The 23,892-nt window shown below is 58.6% G+C and overlaps 2 protein-coding genes across 8 annotated transcripts in view; one reads left to right on the plus strand and one right to left on the minus strand.

Annotated features, from left to right (window-relative positions):
* PLIN4 (perilipin 4) overlaps positions 1–4,816 on the plus strand; it is an 8,913-nt gene extending 4,097 nt beyond the window's left edge. The window contains exons 6-9 of one of the 4 annotated variants that reach the window (XM_044917060.1): positions 4–412; positions 526–713; positions 2,489–2,575; positions 2,651–4,816. In XM_044917060.1, the coding sequence (XP_044772995.1) occupies positions 4–412; positions 526–713; positions 2,489–2,575; positions 2,651–2,983 (1,017 nt within the window). In that variant the 3' untranslated portion in view covers positions 2,984–4,816. Of the gene's footprint in view, positions 1–3; positions 413–525; positions 714–2,488 lie in introns of all 4 variants that reach the window. The other 3 variants (XR_006540351.1, XM_044917041.1, XM_044917087.1) reach the window with 3 other exon arrangements.
* Positions 4,817–4,818: 2 nt separating this feature from the next.
* The window catches only part of HDGFL2 (HDGF like 2), a 19,452-nt gene continuing 378 nt past the window's right edge, over positions 4,819–23,892 (minus strand). The window contains exons 2-16 of one of the 4 annotated variants that reach the window (XM_044916891.1): positions 21,450–21,526; positions 21,208–21,346; positions 15,349–15,540; positions 11,259–11,375; positions 11,075–11,146; positions 10,284–10,449; positions 10,118–10,193; positions 9,720–10,029; positions 8,403–8,500; positions 7,459–7,532; positions 7,194–7,264; positions 6,747–6,848; positions 6,285–6,498; positions 5,514–5,646; positions 4,819–5,116 (exon numbers count right to left, since the gene is read on the minus strand). In XM_044916891.1, coding sequence (XP_044772826.1) covers positions 5,014–5,116; positions 5,514–5,646; positions 6,285–6,498; positions 6,747–6,848; positions 7,194–7,264; positions 7,459–7,532; positions 8,403–8,500; positions 9,720–10,029; positions 10,118–10,193; positions 10,284–10,449; positions 11,075–11,146; positions 11,259–11,375; positions 15,349–15,540; positions 21,208–21,346; positions 21,450–21,526 — 1,944 coding nt within the window. In that variant the 3' untranslated portion in view covers positions 4,819–5,013. Of the gene's footprint in view, positions 5,117–5,513; positions 5,647–6,284; positions 6,515–6,746; positions 6,849–7,193; positions 7,265–7,458; positions 7,533–8,402; positions 8,501–9,719; positions 10,030–10,117; positions 10,194–10,283; positions 10,450–11,074; positions 11,147–11,258; positions 11,376–15,348; positions 15,541–21,207; positions 21,347–21,449; positions 21,527–23,892 lie in introns of those variants that run through there. The other 3 variants (XM_044916929.1, XM_044916908.1, XM_044916964.1) reach the window with 3 other exon arrangements.

Here is a 23,892-nt window from a genome sequence, read left to right on the forward strand (position 1 = left end):
CAGACTGGCATGGACACATCAAAGGCCATCCTGACTGGCACCAAAGATGCAGTGTCCACTGGGCTCACCAGGGCAGGGAGTGTGGCCACAGGGACAGTGCAGACCGTTCAGAATTGGTTACCTGGTACCCAGGACAGTGGACTCCCCAGTTACAGTGCCCCAGACAAAGGAGGGGAGCAAACTATCCTGAGACCCCAGGAGGCTCTGTCCTCTGGGGTATCCAGCGCCCCGGACACTCTCTGTACCGGCCTGGACCTTGCCAGGGAAGCCACTGCCGTGGCCACGGGCACCCATGGGGCCACCCTGGGCAGGGAGGATGCAGGACACGAAGGAGCCGTGAGCTTTGCAACGCTCCAGGACGAGCTGGGGGAGCTGGGGGATATCTTCCACCCCATGGATGCCGGGGAGCAAGGTGAGAACAGCATAGCTGGGCCCACCCCCCTGGGAGGACTTGGCTTCTGTAAAACCCAAGCCCTGGATTTTCCAGGGGCCTCTCAGATTGAGGAATCCCGTCTTCCTTTCCAGCTCGGCTTGCTGCGTCCGAACCTGAGCCAAAGGTGCTCACGGCCGACCGCGGCAGCTATTTCGTGCGTCTGGGTGACCTGGCCCCCGGCTTCCGCCAGCGGGCTTTTGAGCATGCCCTGAGCCACCTGCAGCACAGCCAGTTCCAGGCCAGGGCTGCGCTGGCCCAGCTGGAGGACTCCTTCGAGCTGGTAAGAGCCTTGCCCTCCCCACGGCACCTTCCTCAGAATAGCTCCCCAGGCTCCCCCAGGCCTTCGGCACCACTGAGAGCTGCCACTCACGCTGGGGGGCGGGCTGCACACAGTCCAGCAGCAGCCCACGGAGGGACCCCCAGCTCTGAGGACCTCCTGGTTCCCAAGCTGAGTTTTAGATGTTGAGATACATCAGCCTCACTTACACACGCAGGGAGGAGCCCGGTGGCGCGGCCTGAGTCGGGATCCCCGGGGGGGTGCCCACTCAACTTTTCAATCAGTGCCCCGCGCTCTCTGGTGAGCCCCAGTTTGAAGAGCACTGGTCCAATCCCGTGGGGTCTCGATGGGGATGATCAGGCCTCTGGGACGCTGGGCCCTGCCTGGGGGCATCTGTAGCTGTCACGACTGTGGGAAAAGGTGCACCTGGCATCGAGGGGGGTGGGGCCAGGGCTGGTGCTCAGCCCTCCCCCCGCCCCCCCCCCCCCGCGCCCGGGACGGGGCGCTGGCCTGACCCAACAGAGGTTTTGCTAGGGGGTCACTCTGGCTGCTGAAGGGAGAACAGGCCGGACCTGGGAGATCAGTGAGGTTTCCACAAAAATCCTGGCAAGTGAAGGACAATGGGGCCTCAGGGCTAGTATCAGCGGCAGCGAGAGACACCTGTGTTCAGGATGTGCCTCCAGAGCAGGGCTGCTGGGTCTGTGGGCGGGCTAGATGTGGGGCATGGGAGAGAGGGACCCTAAGGAACCTCGGAGACTTAAAATTTTTTTGAAGTATCTTATTTAAGTAACTTCTATACCCAACATGGGGCTTGAACTTACAACCCTGAGATTGAGAGCCGCAAGCTCCCCCGACTGAACCAGCCAGGCACTCTGCCTGGGAGATTTTTAGCAGGGGACCCCAAGGGAGGTGCCGAGTGGGCTGAGGGTGAACAGTGAGAGCTTGGTTTTGGATGGGGGAAACAGAGCTGACTAGCGGGCCCCAGATGGGAGTTGCCGTGGGGTGCGCTGGGAGGGTGACTGCAAGTTGGGAGTCCACACCTGGCCCACGTGCTGCCCCCCCCACCCCCCAATTGCTGGGACAACGAAGATTGGTGGTGGGGCTAGGGAGGCTCCTATGTGCCGGGGACCCAACAATCAAGGAAGGAAAACTGCCAAAAGAGCCTTTATCTCCACCCCAAGGGGGAGATAAACAGCCAAACAAACATCCGCAATAACTTGACAGTGATGTGCCTCTGAGAATAATGAAATCTGACAGGGAGGACTAGAGGCCACTGCACTGGGTGGCCGAGGAAGGCCTCACCTGGAGGACAACCTCGAGCTGAGATCAGATGGGCACCACGTGTAAGGCCAGAGGAAGCATGCTCCAGGCTGAGCAGGCAGCATGTGCAAAGGCCCTGAGGCAGCAGCATGCTGGAAGTGGTCAGAGGACAAAATGAGGCTAGCGTGTCCAGAGCAGAGTGTGACAGTGTCAGCAGGAGATGAGGTCTGGGCAGTCGCAGGGAGCAGACAGTGTAGGCCATGGTCAAGAGCTGGATCTTATCCAAAAGGCACTGGGGAGCTATGGGAGGGTTTTGAGCTGGGAAGTGTTTGTTATTTGGTCTCTGACAAGCCCAAGAATATGGATTATTGCCCATCCTGACACAGCTGGCTCTTCCACCACGCCACGGAGAGGTCTAGACACGAGGCTCTAGGGCCAGGCCCAGGAATGTCCCCAGAGGAGAGTGTGAAAGGACCCTGCTGAGAAGCCGTAATTTCTCTGCTGGGCTCTCTTTCTAGATTGAAAGGGCCAAGCAGGCTCCAGAAAGCCAGCCATGGCTGGACCAGGGTCCGAGCAGCAGAGTGGAGGGAGCCGCTCCCCAAGAGGTATGTAACAAAGGGCCATGGCTCCTGCTCGTCTACCCCAACTCCTGCTTACCTCACCCCTTCCCTCCCCCGCAGGTGCCAGGCTCCGGGGCTCTGTCCAGGGCCTGCGGCCTCATCCAGCAGCTCCACGTGGCCTACAGCACCCTGGCCTCCGGCCTCCAGGGCCTCCCCTCTGAGCTCCAGCAGCATGTCGGGCAGGCGCGCCACAGCCTCTGTGAGCTCTACGGCCTCGTCTCCTCAGCCAGCTCCGTGGAAGAGCTGCCGGCACAGCGCCTGGCCCAGAGCCGCGGGGCCGTGGGCCAGGCATGGCAGAAGCTGGAGCAGATGCTGGAGAGTGTGCAGCACGGCCCGCCGCCCAGCTGGCTGGTGGGGCCCTTTGCCCTGCACCCCGCTGGGCAGCAGCTGTAGGTCCCTCCTGCCCACGGAGCCCTCCGCGGAGCCTTCTCCCTAGCCCAAACCAGTTCCAAATCCCCGAAGGTCTGGACCCCGCACGCTGGCGCTGCCTAGCACCCGTGGGGGGCACCCAGGACTTCGAGTTCAGCCGCACCGCACACCCGGCTCTGGCCCTGCCTACGCCGTCCACCCTTTCTTCCCAAGCACCGCTGGGCCTTCTCCTGCCCCAGGGGCCCAGGGCTGCTAAGACCGCTGACAGAGGGCCTTCCCCTGAAGGTCTCAAGCAAGCACTCCAATTAGAAAAGAGAAGTGGAAACATGCCTAGGTCTAGAAGGTTCTCCAGTCAGCAGCCTCCACGAGGCACCCTTTCATCTTTGGGGCAGCCCAGTCCAGGTCCTTTAGCTACGGGCACAGCAGGTGCTCCTCCATCCTGGGCTCCTGGAGCACTGTCCTCACTCCAGAAGCATACACCCCAGCCCTCAGCAAACCGTGTTCCATTGTACCGGAAGGTACCAGAATGCCACTGCCACCCGCGCGGGCTCCCGCCGCCTCTGCTGACACCCAGTGTGGCCTCGGCCCACCCCCAGAGCTGATGATTTGTGGTCCCCAAGGCCCCTGGGCTGAGGAAGGAACGAGAGGTGTTTCCCGTGGGGGATGGGGCCCTAGGGGGTATATGACAAAATGTGCTCAACACGGTCCCACACTCACCCCAGGCTGGAGAACACGGGCTGGGACACACGCAGCGTTCCCTCTTTCCCAGCCACACTGTCCCTAAATGCCCAGGGCAGCCACGCGAGATGGGTGGCACCGTGAGGAAGCTGAGGCTCCCCCTCACTGGACCTCACCTGTCCTCCAGCTGGGGGACGCCCTGCCAAGGAAGCCCCCGTATCCCACCCACAATCCCCCCAATCAGGCTACCTCCCTCCCTTAAGGAGGGCTTGAGGTGCCCTCATACCAGCCCCCTCTCAGAAACGATGGAGCGCTCCAAGCTCAGGACACGAGGCCAGCCTTCCCCAAAGGGTCGTCATTAGTTCCCAGGAGCCGGCCATGGTGAGACGCGGGGACAGGTCCAGAAGCCTCTGGGGCCCCTTCCTCCTCAGTCTCCACCACAGGTGGAGGCGCTGGGCACACGGCCATTCACGCCAACTGAGCAGTCACTGGAGCTTCAGTCCAGCCAGACCAAATGGGGGGGCGCCAGGCTCAGAAGTCCCACACCGCACCATGGCCCCAGCTAGGATGGAGGCACTTGACGAGGGGCAGGGCGGAGGACACACGGTGGACCCCACTGTTGATGCAGGTGCCTGGCTGGGAACCACATACACGTCTGTCCAAATCCATGTGCTGGCCCTGGGAGCCTGGAGCCACTTTACAGGTGAGGAACGAGAAGCCCAGAATGGGAGTGCCACTTGTCCAAGGTCACAGAGCAAGGCCTGCCCCCAACACTCACATCCTCTGAACATCAAGGACAACGGCCAGCCCACAGCACCCCCCAAAGCCTGAATGGCTTGAATGCCCTAAGCTGCTGCTTCTGGGGACCCTGGGTCTTCCCTGCAGCCCGGCCAAGAGCAGGAATGGGAGCAAGGCCCTGCAAGAACGTCTGGGCTCTAGGATGCTGCATGCGAGAGGATCAGACCGCAGCCTCTGCTCGAGCCTGCGTTACTTCTAAAATGGCCTCCCACCTCCCCTCTCCCTCACCGTCAGCTCTGCAGGCCCAGGCCGGGCAGGGGGTGTCAGAACCGAGTTCACATTCACTGTGAACGGTGACCTTGTGGCTTAAACCCTCTGTCCCTGGAGGGGCCCCAGACAGCTACACCAGCAATCCTAGAAAACCAAGCCAATAAAAATGACTTTCATTAAAAAAACCCTTTATAGTCATTTCATGTCGGTTGGAAATCACAGAAGTTAGGCAGAAAAACAACCCAGGGGACAGATACAAAGGGACAGCACAGCGCTTCCCCAACAGGTCTCTGCTCGGCGGGTGGCGGGTGGGGGCCGGGGCAGGCCTGGGGCGTCTACGCGTGCCGAGTGGGCCTGGCCGCCGGGGCTCAGCTGTCCTCCTCGTCCAGGGACTCCGAGTCCATCCGCACCCTTGCATGCTCCTGCCGCTCCTGCCCGGACACATCCAGCTCGGGGCCCTCCCGCGCGCTGCTGGTGGGAGCACAGGCGGCCGGGGGTGAGCACTCGGCTTCCCACCGCCGACAGAGACCCAGCGCCCTGGGAGTGCAGCCCACGTCCGGAGCCCCCTACGCTGCCCCAGCCAGACCCCCGCCAGGTGCGGGCAGGCCCGGGATCCTCAGCACGGCGTCAGCATCAAGCAGCCCACTGCGCCCACTCCCGGAGCGCCAGGAGGAAGCCATCCTCCCAGAGCAGCCCAGAGCCGTGGAGTTCCCTCCATGGGGCACCTGGGGGGTCAGCGGCAAAGGTGGGGGTGGGAGGCCGGCGTGTAGGACAAGTCCCTGCGGCCATCAGCAGAATGAGCAGCGCACACAGTGGAGGCCTTATCAGGAGGTGACACCCCAGGGCTGCCGCCCGCGGCAATACTCACTCGTTGTGTAACAGCTCTTCGGAGGAGCCACACCCCAGCCCCTCCTCGGAATTCGGTCCTTCCTCCTGCTCCTTGTCTTCCATGCTCTCCCCCTTCTGGGACGTGGCCTCGCCATTCACTGGGGCTGAGAGATCTGGTGGGAGAGAGGCTCATGGGATCCCGTAACCCTGCCCACTGGTTTGGGGCCAGGGGCCCTAAAGGAAGCACCACCTCCCTCGCGGGCCCTGATCCGGTGCGCCCACATCCCCCCACCCCTACATCTCCTAGACGGCTAGGCACACAAAAGCCTAAAGAGGGAGGAGCCAGTAAATGAGCAGCCATGGGCAATGGGGGAAAAGCCTGCTGGGCACAGAAATAAGGCGACGCCCCCTGCAGGCTGTCCCTGGGGCTGCTGAGGCTTCAGCTGAGCCATCCTGCCCCAGTCCGAAGGAACACTTCTCAGCAGCTCCGTGGGCACCACGTGACCCCAGCAGGAAGGACCGCCCTCCCTTTAGGCAGGGACCAGTGCCACTGTCCCTGGGGGAGACACCCTCTTTGCCAACCCGAGGCCTGTCCCAGCAATGCTCCCACACATGGCCCGCGTGCACAAACGCACGGCCTCCCACGCTGTCTGCCTCCAAGGCTCTATGAGCAGCTCAGGTACGTGCATGCACCAGGCCCCGGCGACCTTGGGGACACAGCCAGGCATGCAGAGTGCCAGCAAGAACATGCCACTCTAGCCGTGGGGGGTGGGGGGTGGGGGGAGTGGAGAGCCGAGCGGTGCCTGCTCACCAGCGCTCGCCTCGACCTCCGCCCTCTCCGTGGCAGCCTCTTCTCCGGCCAGCGCCTCCGCGGCCTTCTCCAGCTCGGCCCTCTCCTTCTCCACCCCAGCTCTGGTCGCCTTCTGGATGGCCTCCATCTTTGGTCCCAGGACCCGAGACTTGAGCCGGGTATAGACCTCCGCGGCCTTCTCCATCACCTCCTTGTTGGCCTTGTAACGGCGGATCTGGCCCGCAAGAGGCCTGGCTCAGGAGATGCAGCTGGTCTCACCCCCCGCCCCACGCCCGCCCCCTGCACCACCGCCCCCGGCAGCACCTTCCCACGAGCACAGCACAGTGGACCCCGGCACTCCGGCCTGCCAGTGCGCCCATGTCCTCCCGGACCGAGGGCTGCTGCGGCCGGGAACCCAGGCTCCCTGGGAAGACTCCTGCCTCGCCTGCCACCAGCCCCTCCACTGCAGGGTTCCCACCGTACCTTCTTCAACGTGGCCACCACATCTGTGTTCTTCTGGAGGATCTGTGAGGTCACCTGTAGGGTCCCTAGCTCCTCTAGCGCGTTCAGACACCGCTTCACGTCCTGCGGGGTGGGGAGGGGGTGAGGAGGGGCAGCACCTAGCTGAGGGAGCCCTTGGGGCCCCGCGGGACTCCCTGGGTGGCAGGCGGAGTGCCAGGGAAGCCCAGGAACAGTGGGCGGGACGCAGCACTCGGAGGGCTGCTTGGCACCACCTGCTGGGGACCCCAAGCAATGTACCTGAGGAGGTCAACCTGGGCCTCCGGGGAGGACACCCAGGAGAACAAAGACCCTGGATTCGCCTCAGTTTCCTGAGGCTTCTAAGGGAGCTCCAGACACGAGGGACAGGGGGACCGCTTGGCTCAGAGGAAGTGGCTGCAACGTGGCCTCGGTGCCCTGCGAGGGCCTCACCGGATTGTCAACTTTCAGGGCGAACTTGATCTCGCTGTGCAGCTTCTGCAGCTTCTCCTCCACGGAAGGTTCTGGGGCCAGGAGAGAATGCAACACCTGGGCCTGAGCGGGGCTGCAGGGGCTGCCGGGCCTGGCCCCCCACGCCGACTGACTCCCATGACCCTTCGTCAGAGAGGGTCGGGGATCTGCCCTAGCACCGCTGTTGTGACAGGAGCGAGCTCCTTGTTGGCTCAGCCTCCTCCCTGTCAGCGACCTGGCCCCTCACCTTTCTTCTTCTCCACCTTCCGGTCGGGCGGGAAGCCTTCTGACCGCTTCCGGGTTCGCTCCACCTTCGTAGGCCTGTGGAGTCACGCCCCTTAGTCCCGCCCTGGACTCCCGTCCAGCAGCCCCGACCCGGCCACTGCCGCCCTCTGAGTGTGTGGTGGGGGACCCGCAGCCACTGGGAGGGAGAGCCTCAGGGGGCCCTGGAAGCGGGAGGGGTGGGGGGTCAGGCCCGTCGTGACCTGGTCTAGGCAGTCACCTGAAGTGACCAGGGATGGCAGCCCTCCCTCTGGTTCTTGCTGGTAAACGACATCAAGTCTCAGAATTAGCATCATTACAAACACACGACTGAGGGTTGGTGGTGACTTAACGGAAACCCGAGTAAACGAATTATGGAAAGGTGCCCCGATGTGACGCCTGTCAATGACCGGCCTGTTTCCACAGCTCGGACTCGACATTCTACTTGGCAGAAGCTGCCGAAGTTCCACGGGCAGGTTCCCTCACTGATGGAATCTCACGTGGCCAGTGGGCAGGGAGAGGGGCTGTGTCCCCCGCCTTGGGGGGCCTCGGACTCAGAGTCTCAGAACCACTGGTGTGGGGGACGGTCCCTCCCCTCGGCACTGTTGACATCGGGCAGGTCACTCTCTGGGGGGCACCCTGGCCCCCCTCGATGCCAGGAGCACCCCCAGCTTGAGGACCACAGACACAGCGTGGTGCCCCTGGGGGCAGAATTGCAGTCCCGGAGCACTGGTTCCCATGTAAGCTGATGGGGCCCCAAGAACGGGACTCTTGGATTGGCTCTATCTCCAAGACTGAACTCGGACATCGGGTCACTCCCGTAAGGGGTGAGGGCTGATGGGTCCCCAGGAGGCTGAGAACCGCAGGGACCAGCACGGGGCGGGTGGGCCCCCAGGCAGGTGTGGGAGCAGAGGCAGGACGGGTGCTGACCTGGCTCGGGGCCTCTCCTCGGGGCGCCCTCTCTTCTCCTTCTGGCTGGCTCTCCTCGCGGGCTCTGTGCCTTGTGACTGTCTCGCTGCCTTCTTTGCCTATGGCGGCCAGAGAGAGGAAGCGCTGGAATGGCGGGCAGTGGGGGCAGTGGGGGCTCTCCTCCTCGGAGATACGCCCTGACACTTCCCGCCACCACCTCTGCACCGTCGGGACCTGGTGCAACGGGCAGGATGCGAGGGAAGGAGGACTCCTGTGTCCAGCCCGTCCCCAGGCAGCAGCCTCTCAGGCCCCAAAGGACCACTCCCTCGATGGGTGGGGCAGCCCCACCGCACACATTTCTCCTGCGGCAGGGGTCTTGGTCCCCGTTTTGTGTTCAAAGGAAGAGAGACAGGGCGAGAACAGTGTCGTCCTGCTTCCCCCATCCTCCCGTCACATAGACCCCATCCAGAAGGTGACAGGCCTGGAAAGTCAGGCTCAGATTCAGGCGGGCTGTGAGTGCCAGGAGAGCGGGGAGCGGACAAGCCTGCGGGACGGCACGGCACCTGATGGTCACTGCCAGTCATCAGAGACCTCCTAACTGCTCGCCGCTCACCCAGACTCCCTCCCTCCCTCTGTCCCTCCCGCAGCAGCCACAGGGCACCTGTGAGCACCCGAGTCAGGTCCTACTCCTCTGCTCATAGCCCTCTAGGGCTCCCACTCACTGTGGTAAAAACCCAAGTCCTCCCCTTGATTCCCAAGGCCCTGCACAATCTGCCCCATCCCCTCCTTACCCTCACCTCCTCCCTCTCTCCTCCTCACCCACTCTGTTCCAGCCACATGGGCCTCCTGGCTATTCCTCCAACACGCCAGACCCAGTGCTGCCCCAGGACCTTTGCATGGACTGTGCCTTCTGCCTAGAGTGCTACTCCCCCCCGCGGTATCTTCCCAGATCACCTCTCACTTCATTCCAATCCTTACTCAATGGCACCTTCTCAACTAAAGCCTTTAGGGTTCACCCTACCTAAAACAGAAAACCTCACCCAACAGCTGCTGTCCCCCGACCCTTTCTTGTTCTTAGCAATAAACACTCTGGAACGTATCTCATGTTGTCCCGTCTCCCTCATTTGAATGTCAGCTCCTTCACGGTAGGGTCTCCGTTTCACATTCACGGCTTTACCACAACACCCCAGCCCTCGAGCCCCAGCATAGCACCTGGCACGCAGGTGGTGGAAGTCAGGAACCAACTTGCTGGAAGGGGTGGGCGGGGTGGGCGCCAGGGAGAAGCCCCTCGGTCACCATCCTCCCCAGGAGCCCGGGACGCACCCCAGTGGGACGTACCTCTCTCTGCAGCTCAGCCTCGGGCCCCGAGTCAGAGGAGGACTGTGGTCCCCGCCCCCGGCCCTTGCGGCCTCGCTTCCTGACGGGCTCATCCTCATCGCCGAGCTCATCCCCGCTGCTGCCCCCACTGCCCCCGGCCGGGGCCTCCCCACGCTCGCGCTCGCGCCTCCGCTCCTTCTCCTCCTTCTCCTGCTCGCGGAGCCGCCGCAGCTCGTCCTCCTGCTCCCGGCGCCGCCTGGCCTCCAGCTCGCGCCGCCGCTCCTCGTCCCGGCGCTTCCACTCGCTGATGCGGTCCACCTCGTCGCTGTCGCTGGGGGTGCGGGCCGGTCAGAGGGCTGCAGGGCCGGGCCCAACCCACACCACCCTGGCCCGTCACTGGCCTGTTGCCGCGCACCCACCTGTCACTGCTCGAGCTGGTCGGGGGCCGCTCGGGCTTCGGCTTCCGCCCGCGGGGCTTTGGCGGCAGCTTCTCCGCTGCAGGAAAGGAGGGGGTGGCCTGGTCTATGTGGGCATCCCCCCCCCCCCGGCAGCCGGAGGTGAGGGGGCACACCGCCGGGACCCTACCTGGCTTCCTGCCCCGAGGAGGTTTCTTTACAGACACATCCGAGTCGGAAGAGGAAGAGGAGGAGGAGGAGGAGGAGGACGGCGCTGACGGGGTCACAGCCACTGGCTCACCCTTGGCCCCATCGGATTCTGCTTTGGAGTCGGAGTCGGAGGCTGAGGGCGCCTTCTGGGAGAGGCCAGGGCATGGAGGTGAGAGGAACACAGGCCAAGAACAGGCCTCAGTGCCCCTTGCAGCCCCCGACACAGACAGCTGCCTCCCTCCAACCAGAAACCGCTCACATTGGCCAGGAATCACAGGCAGCCCCCGAGGTGCCTGCAGCACCCCGATCGTTGGCTCAGTCGTGGCGTGTAACGCCCCCAGGCCTCATCTCCTCCTTGGCACAGTGGGGGGGGGCAAGGAGGGCCACTGTTTTCTCCAGCGGTTAGAGCTCTTTCTAATACACACTATGGCCTGGGGCACCTCACTCCCTTCCAAGGCCAGCGCTCTAGCACCCCATCGCCCAAACTGGCCTCTGCGCTTCTCTCAGGAGCGGTGGGGGCGTGGCGGGTCCGGCCCCAGGGAAGTGCTCTGCACACACTGAGCTCAGGAACCAGGGGCTGAAGCCATCAGTGGAGGCAGAGGTAGAAAGTGGAAGGTGGCGGTCCCAAGGGCTCCCTGTGGCCTGTGACCTACCCTCCTCCAAAAAGGACCGACTCGAACCATGGACGGTGCCCAGTGACCACGGAGAGGATCTCTTGGGGTTTCCCACAGACAGGCAGGTAGGAACAAAACAACAACAAAACACCTCTACCTTTTTCTTCCGTCCCGCAAGGGGGCCCCGCCGAGGCGCCCGGACCACAGCTTTCTTCTCAGGGGTGAAGTCCTGGGCAGGGAGAAGGGGGCTGAGCACGGGCCCCCCGGCTGGCTACTGTTCGGCTCCCAAGCGTGCATCCACCTGCCCGCCCACCCACCCACGGAGCCAGCCACCTGCTCACCTGGTCACTGGTCTTCTCTGACTCAGATGAGCTTTCTGAATTCTCGTCCTCTGATGGAGACACACTGGCTTGATCCAGGTCACTGGAGGCCTTTCGAGTTCGTTTTGAGACCGACATCTAGTAGGGGAGCAGCCCAAACAGATCAACAATCGGAAAGCCTGTGTGGGAGCAGAGCTGTCTCCCGCCTGGCCGCTCACACTCTGGAGAAGAGCTGAGGTTCTGGAACATTTGGGAGGCAGCAGGGACCCTTTTGAGGATCTGATTAAAAACCACGGATCTTGAACTTTGAGGACACTGTGCTCAGTGAGAGGAGCCAGACCCAGAAGGACACATGCTGCAGGACCCCACTCCCAGGAGGTCCCCAGAGGAGTCCCGTCCACAGAGACAGAGAGGAGAGGGTGGGGGCTGGGGCAGGGGGTGGGGAGTCTGCGCTTCATGGGGACAGTCTCCGTGTGGGGAGATGGAAAGTTCTGGAGACGGAGGGTGGGGGTGGCTACAGGATGGTGTGAGTGTGCTTCATGCCACGGAGCTGTGCAGTTAAAACGGCAAATTTTATATTATGTGTACTTTAGCACAATAAAAAGAAAATGAAGGAAAAAAACCAAACCAAGCATCCTTTCCCCAGAAAAAGACATATGCATGCACTCTGAAACTAGACAGAGGTGGGGGCTGCACAAACAGTGGGAACGGATCACACGCCACTGAGCAGCGCGTTCTGGAATGACTACCTTTTTTTTTTTTTTTTTTTTTAAGATTTTATTTATTTGACAGCGAAAGAGGGAACACAAGCAGGGGGAGTGGGAGAGGAAGAAGCAGGCTTCCCGCCAAGCAGGGAGCCCGACGTGGGGCTCGATCCCACGACCCCATCATGACCTGAGCTGAAGGCAGACGCTCAACGACTGAGCCACCCAGGCGCCCCTGGAATGGCTACTTTTTAATGTAAATTTCACCTCAATAAAAAACCAAAAATATACATATACACACATGCACGCATACAGCCTGAAACTGAATTCAGTTTCAGGGGTTCATGCGTTCCCTGACGTCCACCCAAAGAGGCCAACAGAAGAATTTTTATGAAGGGCGCCTGGGTGGCTCAGTTGGTTAAGCGACTGCCTTCAGCTCAGGTCATGATCCTGGTGTCCCAGGATCGAGTCCCGCATCGGGTTCCCTGCTCAGCGGGGAGTCTGCTTCTCCCTCTGACCCTCTGTCCTCTCATGCTCTCTCTCTCACTCTCTCTCAAATAAATACATTATTTTTTAAAAAAAATTAAAAAAAAATTTTTTATGAAGAACCAAGCTTTAGAAACAGATCTCAACCAGGGACGACCTGGGTCTTCCTAGCCGGCAACTGTTGAGGTACACCACATTTTCCCTCTGTTTTGTCACACCTGAGAAATGTGTCAGTTCTCATAATAACAGTCACCTGAGCATCTCCCCTGCTCCAGGCCCTGTCCCCCTAAAATTCCTATGGTGAAGCCCTGACCCTCAGGACCTCAGAAGGGAACAGGGTTTGCAGACAGGGATCTTTAAGGATGTAATTAAGTTAAAATTATGTCACTGAAGGGACCCTAATCCAGTATGACCTGTGTCCTCCTAAGAAGAGGAGCTCAGGACACAGACACACACGGAGTAACCACCATGTGAGGATGGGAGGGGGTGTCTGCACACCGAGGAGAGGCCTCAGAAGGAACCAGCCCTGCCGACACCTTGATCTCAGACTTCCAGCCTCCAGGAATGATCTCGAATCACAGGCGGTCTGTGGTCTAGGGGCGCCGTATGCTCTCCCTTCTCAGCCCTCCAGCACAGGACTCTCACCCGGGGTACTCAGGGAATCTAGAGTTACGATAGTAACTCTCGAGGCAGATCCAGGGTAAGCGTTTAGAGCTGGGACGTGGCCGGATTCCCCAGACAAAAAGGCAGGAATCACGGGGACTAAGATGACCTAGGACCTACCCTCCCAATGTCTACACGCCAGGGTGCAAGGGAAGGTGGTGGGGAGGGGCCCCGAGCAGTGAGATCGTGGAACCCCAGAGAGAACAGACCCCGGGGGGCGGGCAGTGCTGAGCTACTAGGGCTCAGGGCTGGGGTCAGGGTCTGTTGTGTCGTCCTCATGAAGGAAGTCTGCCACGGAGCCATTCAGAGGATAGATGAGAAGAGCAGAACATGGATCCACAGAAACACACCAACAAGTTAATGTCAACTGAAGAGAGAACATAGAAAGCCGGCCCGACCGGAAAACCACAGCTCCTCACGGATCAGGGAAAGGAGAGCTGCAATGTGCCAAGGGGCTACCAGGGAAAGGGTCTCTTAAATTCCCCCCGCGTGGTTAAAAGGTGTTGTAAAAAGAACTTAGATCTGTTTAATGCAAAGCTGGCAAAAAAAAAAAAAAAAAAAAAAAAAAATCTAAGTACTGACTTAAAAATAGGGGTTTACCTCTAAGGGATGGCATGGTGGGGGGGCTATTTTCTACACATTTCTGTTTAACCTCCCCGGCAACTGTAAACAGAAATAGTGGGGAACTTTAGAAAATGATGCCACTACATTATAAAAACTGGAGAAAAACCTAAATGCCCAACAGTCTTAATAATATATTGGTTAGAAATCATCCATGTTATCGACTACTTCTCAACCGCTGAAGACTACTACTTAATATCGGACGTAAGGACAAAGAAATGCTCAGCATTTCACACACATGATCACCAATTCCGGAATTCTGGGCTTCACGCAGCCGCCCTGTGTGTGAGGCACAGGCGGGATCGCGGAGAAACACGTCAGGTTGCGTCCAGTCCTCGGCACGGAGGCCCTCCCACGGGATGTGGGTCTTTTGTACTACAGCCGCTCCACACTTTTTACACCTTTCAACTTACAACGAGCGTGGCTGACCCTTATGAATGGAACCGAAAGCAAATGTTATTTTTATAAATAATAAAAGGAAAGCCTTACTCTGTTGAAGAAGTTGATGATGAATCCTAGTCCTTTCATTTTGCACCCGAATGTTTAAAAGCAGTCAAAAGGCAGACAAGGCACGAAAGAGACTATCTCCAGGAGAACCGAACACTCTCGTCCCCACAGAAATCCGCACACACCCGGGCTCAGCAGTATGTTCCCAGCAGCCAAAGTGGACACAACCCAGATGTCCATCAACTGATAAACGGATACACACAATGCGCCCACCACACACGGGAACGTCACTCAGCCATCAGGCGGTAAATGGACAAACACGTGAAAATGGCCACCAGCAGGAGCCAGGCGCCCACACACGCTGCCCCGGGGATGGACCCTGGGCCCACGACGCTCAGGGAGGGAACCAGACACAGAAGGCCACACGGGGTGTGAGTCCACGTGGGTGACGCGTCTAGAACAGGCTCATCCACGAATGGGAAGGGGGCACGTGGGGGCTGGGAGCTGGGGACTGGGGAGGGATGGGGGATGACTGCTGACGGGGACAGGGTTTCTTCTGGAGTCATGGAATGTTCTGGAACTAGCCAGTGGTGGTGATTGCACAGCTCCATGAATGTACTAACAACCAGTGAATTGTGTATTTTGGAAGGGTGAGTTTTGTGGTATGTGAATGGTATCTCGATTTTTAAAAAGTGTGTTAAAAAAAACCATGTTAATCGTGCAGAAAAATTATCTGCATATTCAGGCTAAGGGCATAATTTCAGCTAGGAGGCTCCTGGGAGGGAAAAGCCAAGAGCAAGCACATGCATTCTAGTTCTGCCAGTATCTGTTCAGTCTGGCTGGTGCTGAGTAAAAGGTCGGGTTAATACAGGAAAGCATTTCACCTTCACACTAGAGAGCCGCGCTAAACACACAGCCTTCCCCGAAGTGATAATCTACACAGTGGAAATGGTAATATCTACTGAGCAATATTATAAAGGTTAATGAGATGATGCATATAAAAGAATAACAAATAAAAATAATAAAATACATCAGAATGAAACCACGTATTAAAAACAAGAAAGGCAGGGCAGGGGGCAGAGGCAGCCGGAGGCAGAGGCCTCCTGAGGGAGGAGGAAGGCCCAGGGCGTGGCTGGGGTGGGGGGGCTGCCTGCCGAGCCCCAGGCCAGGAGCTCCCGCTCCGCCCCTACCTTCAGGGCTGCCGCCTTCCGCTTCAGGCCACTGTTGTCACTGCTTTTGTCTGAGTCTGAGTCACTCTCCATCCTATCGCTGGCCGCTGTGGCGGTCACGGCTGTGACGGCCATGACCCCCCGGACCTCGTCGTCCTCGCTCTCGCCTGCCGGGTCGGCTTCAGGGGCCTCGCTGTCAGAGGAGCTCACCGGCTGGGGGGCAGGAAGGGGGGGGGCACAGACCATGAGTCACCATCAGGCTGGGGTGGATTTCCAAATCAGGATGGTGACCCAGAGGACAGAACCCATGGCGGGGTCTCAAATGTCAGGGTCCGGCCTCCTCACTTTCCAAACTGGGGACCTGCGGCCCAGAAAGCCCCCGAGAATGGAGGCTGGAGGGCGAGATGACACATGCAGGGGGTGCTAGGATTACAGATCAAACCCTGGGCCAGTTATTTAGCCACTCAGTGCCTCAGTTTCCCAAACCGAGCAATGGGGATGGAACCATTTTGGCCTCACAGGGCTGTGGCCAGGATGAGGCAGAAGTAGGATGTGACACACTGAGGACAGTGCCCAGACCGGCCAGAGGTCCACCAGAGTTGACTTTTCTATTATTAATACTCTCATCATTATGAACACAGGCCCTCCAGGCTTGACCTGCTAGGCACTGTGATTTCTGTTTCACCCAGCGTGCCCGCTCAGGCAACAAGAGCCACAGAAGCAGCAGATGCTTATACAGCACCCATTCCCAGCTCGCCCTGTGCCGGGCGCCGTGCGGGGCAGGCAGTGAGCCCACACACGCGAGCACAGCATGGTGCCTGCCCCCAGGGGGTTTACGGTCTGGTGGGAGAGGCAGACAGGAGACTCTGCGGCAGAATAACGTCACACTGTGGGGACGGGGAGACAGGACAGCACTGGTATGTGGGTGCCAAGGGATCGGGGAGTGGCAGGAGTATTCTGAAGTGCATTTTGGGGGGGACCTTGGAGGGTGTGACATTTTAGTTGAGAAATTGTCCCAAGCATGCAAAGGGGCAGGGGCTAGACGTGAGCCAGACGGCATCCCTGCCCTCGGGGAGCCCACATGCTAACGGGGGACAAGGAAATGCACAGCTACAATGCACCACAAGATGGGGCGCCCACGACAGTCCTGGGGTACCCAGCACAGCCGAGCCTGAGCGTAAAACCTGATCGTGTTATTTCGTGATACTTCTATACTGAATAACTGATTTCTCTTTTTTTTTTTTATGAGAGAGATTGAGACTTTTTAAAGCTACATTCTCTGCAAACAAGGCGAACGGCCACCTCCTGATGAACACAACACGGCCCGGCTACAGAATGGAACACTACTCTGCCATAAAAAGGAACGAGGCTCTGACAGGTTACAGTGTGGATGAACCCCCAAAACACGCTCAGTGAAAGAAGCCAGGGGTAAAGGGCCAAATAAGGACTCCATTTATGTGAAATATCTGGAATGTGCAAATTCATAGAAATAGAAAGTTCATCAGTTCTCAGGGGTGGGGCACCTGGCCGGCTCAGTCGGTGGAACGCCCCATTCTTGATCTCAGGGTTGTGAATTCAAGTCCCACGTTGGGTGTGGAGCCTACTTAAAAAAAAAAAAAAAAAAAAAAGAGTTTGGGGTGCCTGGGTGGCTCAGTCGTTAAGCATCTGCCTTCGGCTCAGGTCATGATCCCAGGGTCCTGGGATCGAGCCCCACATCGGGCTCCCTGCTCAGCGGGAAGCCTGCTTCTCCCTCTCCCACCCCCCCGTGCTGTGTTCCCTCTCTCGCTGTGTCTCTCTCTGTCAAATAAATAAATAAAATCTTTAAAAAAAAAAAAAAATTATAAAAAAAAAGAGTAGGTCAGGCCCCGAACCTCAAACACTAGGAGAGAATAATGTTGCTTTCTCGATGGATGTCGTCACACCTTGCACCAGGGCGCGGGTTCTCTTCATGGTAGCCCTGGTGGGGAGCAGGGAGACATGAGTCCTGTTCCCCATGGCAGGGAGGCACAGCAGCTTGGAGGCTGAGTGACCAGGCCCACGGCTCTCCCGCACAAGGGTCAGCTGCAGTAAGGGCTGGCACTGGTTCAGAGCGAGCCCCTGCCCCAAGCTCACCATCTCTCTCTGGGTGTACTGGGTATGAATTGTCACCCTCATTTTGCAGCTGAGGAAAAGGTGGCGTGACAGCTCAGGATCACAGCGACTATGCGACAGAGGCGGGATACCAGCCAGGTCTGCCCTGGCCTCTAGGCCCGGGCCACTGGACACAGCTACTGCTGATTAAAACCCCTCCTTGCTTCTGCCAAGCTCCCAACTAACTGGGGCCCAACTCGCGACTCTCACGTGCGGCCAGGTGGCTGGGGCAAACGGGCCTGTCCCACAATTGGGAAAACGGACTCTCTGGGAAGGTAAGTGACTGGCCCTACCTTGTGCCTGTAGGTAAAGCCGGGAACTCTGCATCTCCTGGGGTCAGCCCATGGGATCTAACTGCCTGCCGGCAAAGGTTTGGGGAAATCCGGTCCACACAGAGAAGCATGGGGCACAGAGAGGAACCAGGAGACACAGGCTAAGAGCCAGCCGACCTCCAACCATCCCGAGCCCGATGGTCTGGTGAGGGAGGTGAGCATTCATGTCTCTCAGTGCCTTAATGGATCAGGGGGGTGACGGAGGTGGAGTGGGAAGGTCACGTCCAGCCTGGCCTCATTTGAAACTAGTACCTCGTCACCTGCTCAGCACTTTGCCTGTGGTAGGTGCCTGATGTGCGCTTGCTCATGGGGCTCCCCCCAGCAACCCTGGGAGACGCAGACACTACCATGACCCTCTGTCTTAAATGAGAAGTCTGAGGCTCAGAGAGGCGATGTGGAGCCCCAAGGCTCATGGTAAGCAAGTGCTAGAGCCGGGACTCGAGCCCAGGTCCCTGTGCTCACACCACAAGGCTCTTAACCCCAGCCCAAGGTGCAGAGATTATTCTCGGGGCCCTCCTCCAGCCTGGGACATGGGAGGCCCAGGCTTTAGCCCTAGCTCATGCTCACCAGCTTGAGAACCGTGGAGAGGTCCCTGTCCCTTTTCTTCTATCGAGAGATAAGCATGTATTTCTAGGATCCTTCTAAGTCAATGGTTCTCAACCAGAAATGACTTTTGTTCTCTTGGCAGCATTTGGCAATTTCGGGGGACACCTGAGGCTGCTGAAACTGGGGCGCTCCTGGCATCTAGTAGGTGGGGGCCAGGGATGCTGTTAAACACCCCACAGTGCCCAGGAGCACCCCTCCCCACCCCGGCCTAGAACGATCCAGCCACAATTGCTGAAAAACCCTGGTCTAGGTCTAAGAGGTCTCAGATTCTAGCTGGGTCCCTCTGGGCCTCAGTTTGCTTATCTGAAAAATGAAAAAGATACTACCTGCCCAGGCTACTCTCAGAATTACTGTGTGGACCAGAGGACAATGAAGTTGGAACCACAATCAGATATCACTTTCCACCTCCCGCCTTGGCAAGGAGATGCAGGAACAGGGCTTGCTGTCCCCTCTTAGTGGAAGAACCAGCTGAGTTAAGGCTGTCGGAAAGAATGAGTCTGTTCTCTGCATGCAAACCAACAGTCAAAATATATTTTGGGGCACCTGGCTGGCTCGGTCAGTGGAGCATGCGACTCCTGATCTCAGGATCCTGAGATCCATGATGGATGTAGAGATTATTAAAAATAAATAAGTACGGGGCGCCTGGGTGGCTCAGTTGTTAAGCGTCTGCCTTCGGCTCAGGTCATGATCCCAGGGTCCTGGGATCGAGCCCCACATTAGGATCCCTGCTCTGCGGGAAGCCTGCTTCTCCCTCTCGCACTCCCCCTGCTTGCGTTCCCTCTCTTGCTGTGTCTCTCTCTGTCAAATAAGTAAATAAAATCTTTAAAAGCTAATAATAAATAAAAGTAAGTAAATCTAAAAATATATATATATTTTGGAGAACAATAAGCAAAATTAAGAATTCTATGCTTTAGAAGGGAAAGCTGTGTAGGATTTCATAGGAATACAGAACCTCAGAGAATGTACAAGAAATGAGCAGCTATGGCTATCTTGACAGGACATTGCAGCAGAGTGACTGGGAGGCAGGGCCGACTGCCCACTCTCCCTACGCGCCTTCGTATCTTTTCAATTTTGTACCGCGAATCTGCATTCCCATTCAAGATGGAAAGAGAAACAAAAAACCTGAAGGCTGAACAAAGAGACCGCTCCGGTACCCACAGAGCTGCTTCTAAAAGCGTGCCTGTGGCCTGGCTCCATCAGAAACATCTAGGCTGACGTGTGGTAAGGAACACCTCAGGGGTCCCCGGCCTGAGCTCCTGAAACCCAAACTTCCATGCGTTGGGCCCATGAATCTGCATCTTAAACAGACCTTCAGTGTGGAGCCATAGGCTTGTTAGAGAACCAAAGAGCAAGACAAGCTCTCAGACTTAACAGCTACTTCTCAACCTGGGGAGTCTGTGTAGGGCCAGTTTAATGTCAAGGTTGTACCATTTTTGAGTTTATTTCCTCGAGGGCAGGCATCTACACAGCACTTAGCAAACCGTGGGTGTGCAATAAATTTTAAATGATGATTCACCAGCAGTAATAAGCTTAGGACGTAACCAACAGCACTTGAGCTGGGACCAGAAAAGGATCACACAGAACCCAACTGTCTTGAAGACCTTCCGACCCATTCAGCCATGAAGCCGGGAGACACGGTGGGCAGCAGAGGGGGAACCTCCTTCTCCTAGACCCACCTGAGGAGGTAAAAGCAGACCACCACCAACATCCACTAAATGTGAGCCTGGCCCCCTGAGAAGGGGGTGCCAAACCCTCAGTGCTCAAGAGACATCTGGTGAGCAAACTTTGAATTCTGGACTGTGAGCTCCCAGGACGCCAGAAGTGGGTCTGCTCCATCTTGGACTACTGGTCCCTCAATATGCAGTGCCTACCGGATCAGTGGTGGCTGAGCTCACACACACCAGACCCTCTCCGCCTCCTGCGTCCCTCCCCACAGACCAGGCCGCAGGCCCTCTTCTCCAGCAAGGACGCTCTGCCCCCTGTAGTTTGCTTGGCCTCCCAGCCAACCTCACGCCCACCCCTCCTGAAGCCAGACTACTCTGCGCCCCTGTGCCTCCTGCAGAAATCCAAAAAATGGTGGCTGAAAGCAGAGCAGAGAACCCCAGCCCAGCCTCCCCTCATCTGCATCTCTTCCCAAAATGCCCAGAGCAAGGTAGCTCTCTGCCACCTTTCTGCAGCCTTCCAAGGCTTTCCATGAATTTCATTTCGACTCTTCTGAATTCCTTCTTTCCCTGAACATTTCCTGACACTGATTTGCCACTGAGATGTCATCTCTGTGGTTCTTGGCACTTTTTCCCATCTAAGCAAGAACTCTCACATCGATTAACCGCAGCCTTTTCTCAAGCCTAAAATCTGGCAATAACAGGGGAAGGGAGGTGTGTTACTGACAGAACGAAGTTTTTTTTCTGAGAACACAAAAGACTTTTTAAGAGCTGTAATAACGCTATTATAAATCCAAGCTAACTGCAGAGCACTGGGTTTCACCAGGGGTGGTCCTCTAGCCCTCCACGACCCCAGGGGTACTCGTCAATGTCTGCAGACGTGTATGGTTGTCATGACTTCGGGGACGGGGGGGTGGGGCGCTGCAGGCATGGAGCGGGTGAGGCTAGGGATGCTACTCACCCCACCGTGCCCAGGACGCCCCAGGACACCCCGACAGAGAACACTCAGCAGTGCCAAGGGGGGATGAGCCCTTGCTCCTTTCCTATGAGATAAGCTAAGACCACCTGTGGCGCCCAATTCGTGCATGCACCAGGCATGACTTGGGCTCCACAGACACCACACCAGTCATTCTCCATCCCCAGGTACTCACCAGAGGAGCACTGTAGCTGGCGTGGGGATTGTTCTGGATCTCCCACAATCCCTCATTGAAGCCTTTCCTCTTGTTGGGTTTCCCGTACTTATCTTTACATTTGTCGTAAGGAAACAGGTCCTTGGGTCCCAGGAAGGCTCTGGAGAAAGGAACCATGGGGCCAGTCCCAGGTGAGTCAGGCCACCCAGGAGGCCCCAGGAGGCACCAGGTGGGAAAATCAAGCCCCACCTGCAGACACTTACGTTTCGTGTGTACCAAAGAAGAAAATGGGGTACTTGTTGGGCGGGGGCTTCACAGCACCGTCAGCGATGTCATCAATCTGCAGTGAGAGGCAGGTCAGGGGGTGGCTGGGGGACACTTTCACCCACTGACCCAGGAAATCACCAAGAAACCAGCTAAGTTACTTGAGGTAAGCATGCTGGGAGGAAAGGAGCCTTCGACTGAGGGAGACACATCACCTTCCAGTTTGGCATCTGCATTCTTCTAGGAAACCCCCCTCTGTGCATACCTGTCCCCTCCCCCCAGAGTGTTCTCTCTGCCTCCAGGGTAGGTGCTTCACCTGAGCAAAGCTCCAGGAGATGGGGCCAAGCTCAGTTTCTCTACATTCCCAGGACCCTCCCACGGGACCCCTCCCGCAAAGAGGTGATCGGTGGTGGTCGGTGGTGGGTCTCCCAGAGGCTGCAGCTGGCAGCTCCAAGGATGCAGAGGGTGGGGGGTGGGCTGCAGGAGACAGGCCCTGAGCATCCAGGAAGTCCCACCCTCTCCCTACAGGCCCATGGGCCCCAGCAGCTGTCAGTCACCTCCCCACAGGAGGCTAGCAGCCCCTTCACTTCCAATCAGGTGCTTGGAAATGTTCCGGGCTTACAGAGCTGGCAGGAGGGGGGACAGAGGAGAGAGAGAAGCTGGTACTCTGGAAAGTAGGGAAGTGCCTGTAAAGTTTCATGGCTCTAGAGTCCCTCCAAGAAAATAAGCCCGAGCACATCAGGTTAAAGTGAGTTTTCTGGTCCCCATTAATCCCTTCCCATCCTCTACTATGCCTGGGGGTTACTGGAACCTTCCCTGCCACCCCTCACCCAGCTACCTTCCCCAGTTCTCTGGGCTACTTTTCAAAGTCCTTGGTCCCTGGGCATCTGGCATCCATCCCAAGCATCCCACTCCTGCACAGAAGCTTCACCAAACTTCATCTCCCTGAGAACTAGCCTGCCACGCCTCCAGGCCTGGCTTCTGCTCTGGCCGCACTGAGGACCCGCCTCTGAGCCTGAGGCTCAGATATCCTAGCGGCAGCACCAGCTCCAACTGTTCCCAGGACAGCCTAGCCAGTGTCCCTTCCTGGCCTCCGGTGGCAGCCTCTCCGCACCCAGACCCCCAGCTCTGCGTGATGCCCTTCTACGTACTCCCACCCTGAGGGAGTCCAAAGCAGGGAGCAAGGCTGAAATCTCCAGCCATCTCACAATACTGCCTGGGCAACTCCTGTGCTGCTTCAGTTCCAGCCTCATCCTTCCCATGCCCCCTGCTGCTGCCTGGGCCTCTCACCCCCCACCCCCCAAATTCCTTCAATCCTGTCATGCATATTCCACCAGCCTAGGTTCTGGGGCAACTTTATCCCTAAGACCTGGGGATGACAACATCCAGGTCCCTCCTCCACACTTGGCCTGCCCTGGATAGTGCCTGGAACGGCACTCTGAGACTTCCAGACTCAGGACGCCCTGCACCCGTCGGACCCTCTGGGTCCCCTGGATCTCCACTTCTACACGGGATCCCCAAAGTCCCCTTGGCTCAACCCCTCCCCTCAGATGCTCTCTCTCTTGGGCTTGAGCCTGAAAAGGCATCTGATTCAAGTACCAGGGAGGACCACCCCAAGATCCCCCTCAACCTCACACCCCAGCCAGCCTCCTCTGCCAGAGGAGTGTGGAGGGGCTCCTCACAGGGCACCAGCCCCCAGGATCCCTTAAACAAGTCTCATTCCAAGCTCTGGTCCCTGACACCCCACATTATCAGATGAGTCCTCCCAGCTCGTGACCCTGTGAACACAGCCCCCGGCCCCATTTCCAGCCCTAGCCTCCCTCAGCCCCCCTCAGCCTTAACCCTCAACCCTTCTTCCTTACTGCATCCCTCATCTCTAGCCCCCCCTCACACATGGCCTGGGGCCGCACAATGAGATCTTCAGATCTTCAGTCCCGGCACCCCCTTCACGTCACTGGGATTCCTCTCCTTAAACCCCGTGTTCCTCAGCTCTCCTCACACCACCAATTCCTTCAAACTTGAACCCTGCCCCCTCAGGCCCCAGGTCCCCGAAACCCCACCTCCCTTGGCTCTGAGCCTCCCGGCGGCCCCCACACCCCCGGCGCGGCCTCCCTCAGGCCCCGGGACCCCCAGACGCCCGGCACGGGCTCCCTCAGGCCGGGGGACCCCCAGACCCACGGCGCGGGCTCCCTCAGGCACCGAGACCCCCAGGCCCCCGGGGCGGGGTCCCTCAAACCACGGGACCCCCAGAACCCCGCGCGGGCTCCCTCAGGCCCCGGGACACGCAGACTCCGGTGCAGCGTCCCTCAGGCGCCGGGACCCCCAGAACCCCGCGCGGGCTCCCTTAGGCCCGGGGGCCCTCAGACCCGGTGCGGGGTCCCTCAGGCCGCCGGGACCCCCAGGCACCCGGCGCGGGCTCCCTCAGGCCCCGGGACCCCCAGA

This window comes from Neomonachus schauinslandi, chromosome 1, assembly GCF_002201575.2.
Source record: "Neomonachus schauinslandi chromosome 1, ASM220157v2, whole genome shotgun sequence".
In the NCBI taxonomy this organism is placed as follows: domain Eukaryota; kingdom Metazoa; phylum Chordata; class Mammalia; order Carnivora; family Phocidae; genus Neomonachus; species Neomonachus schauinslandi.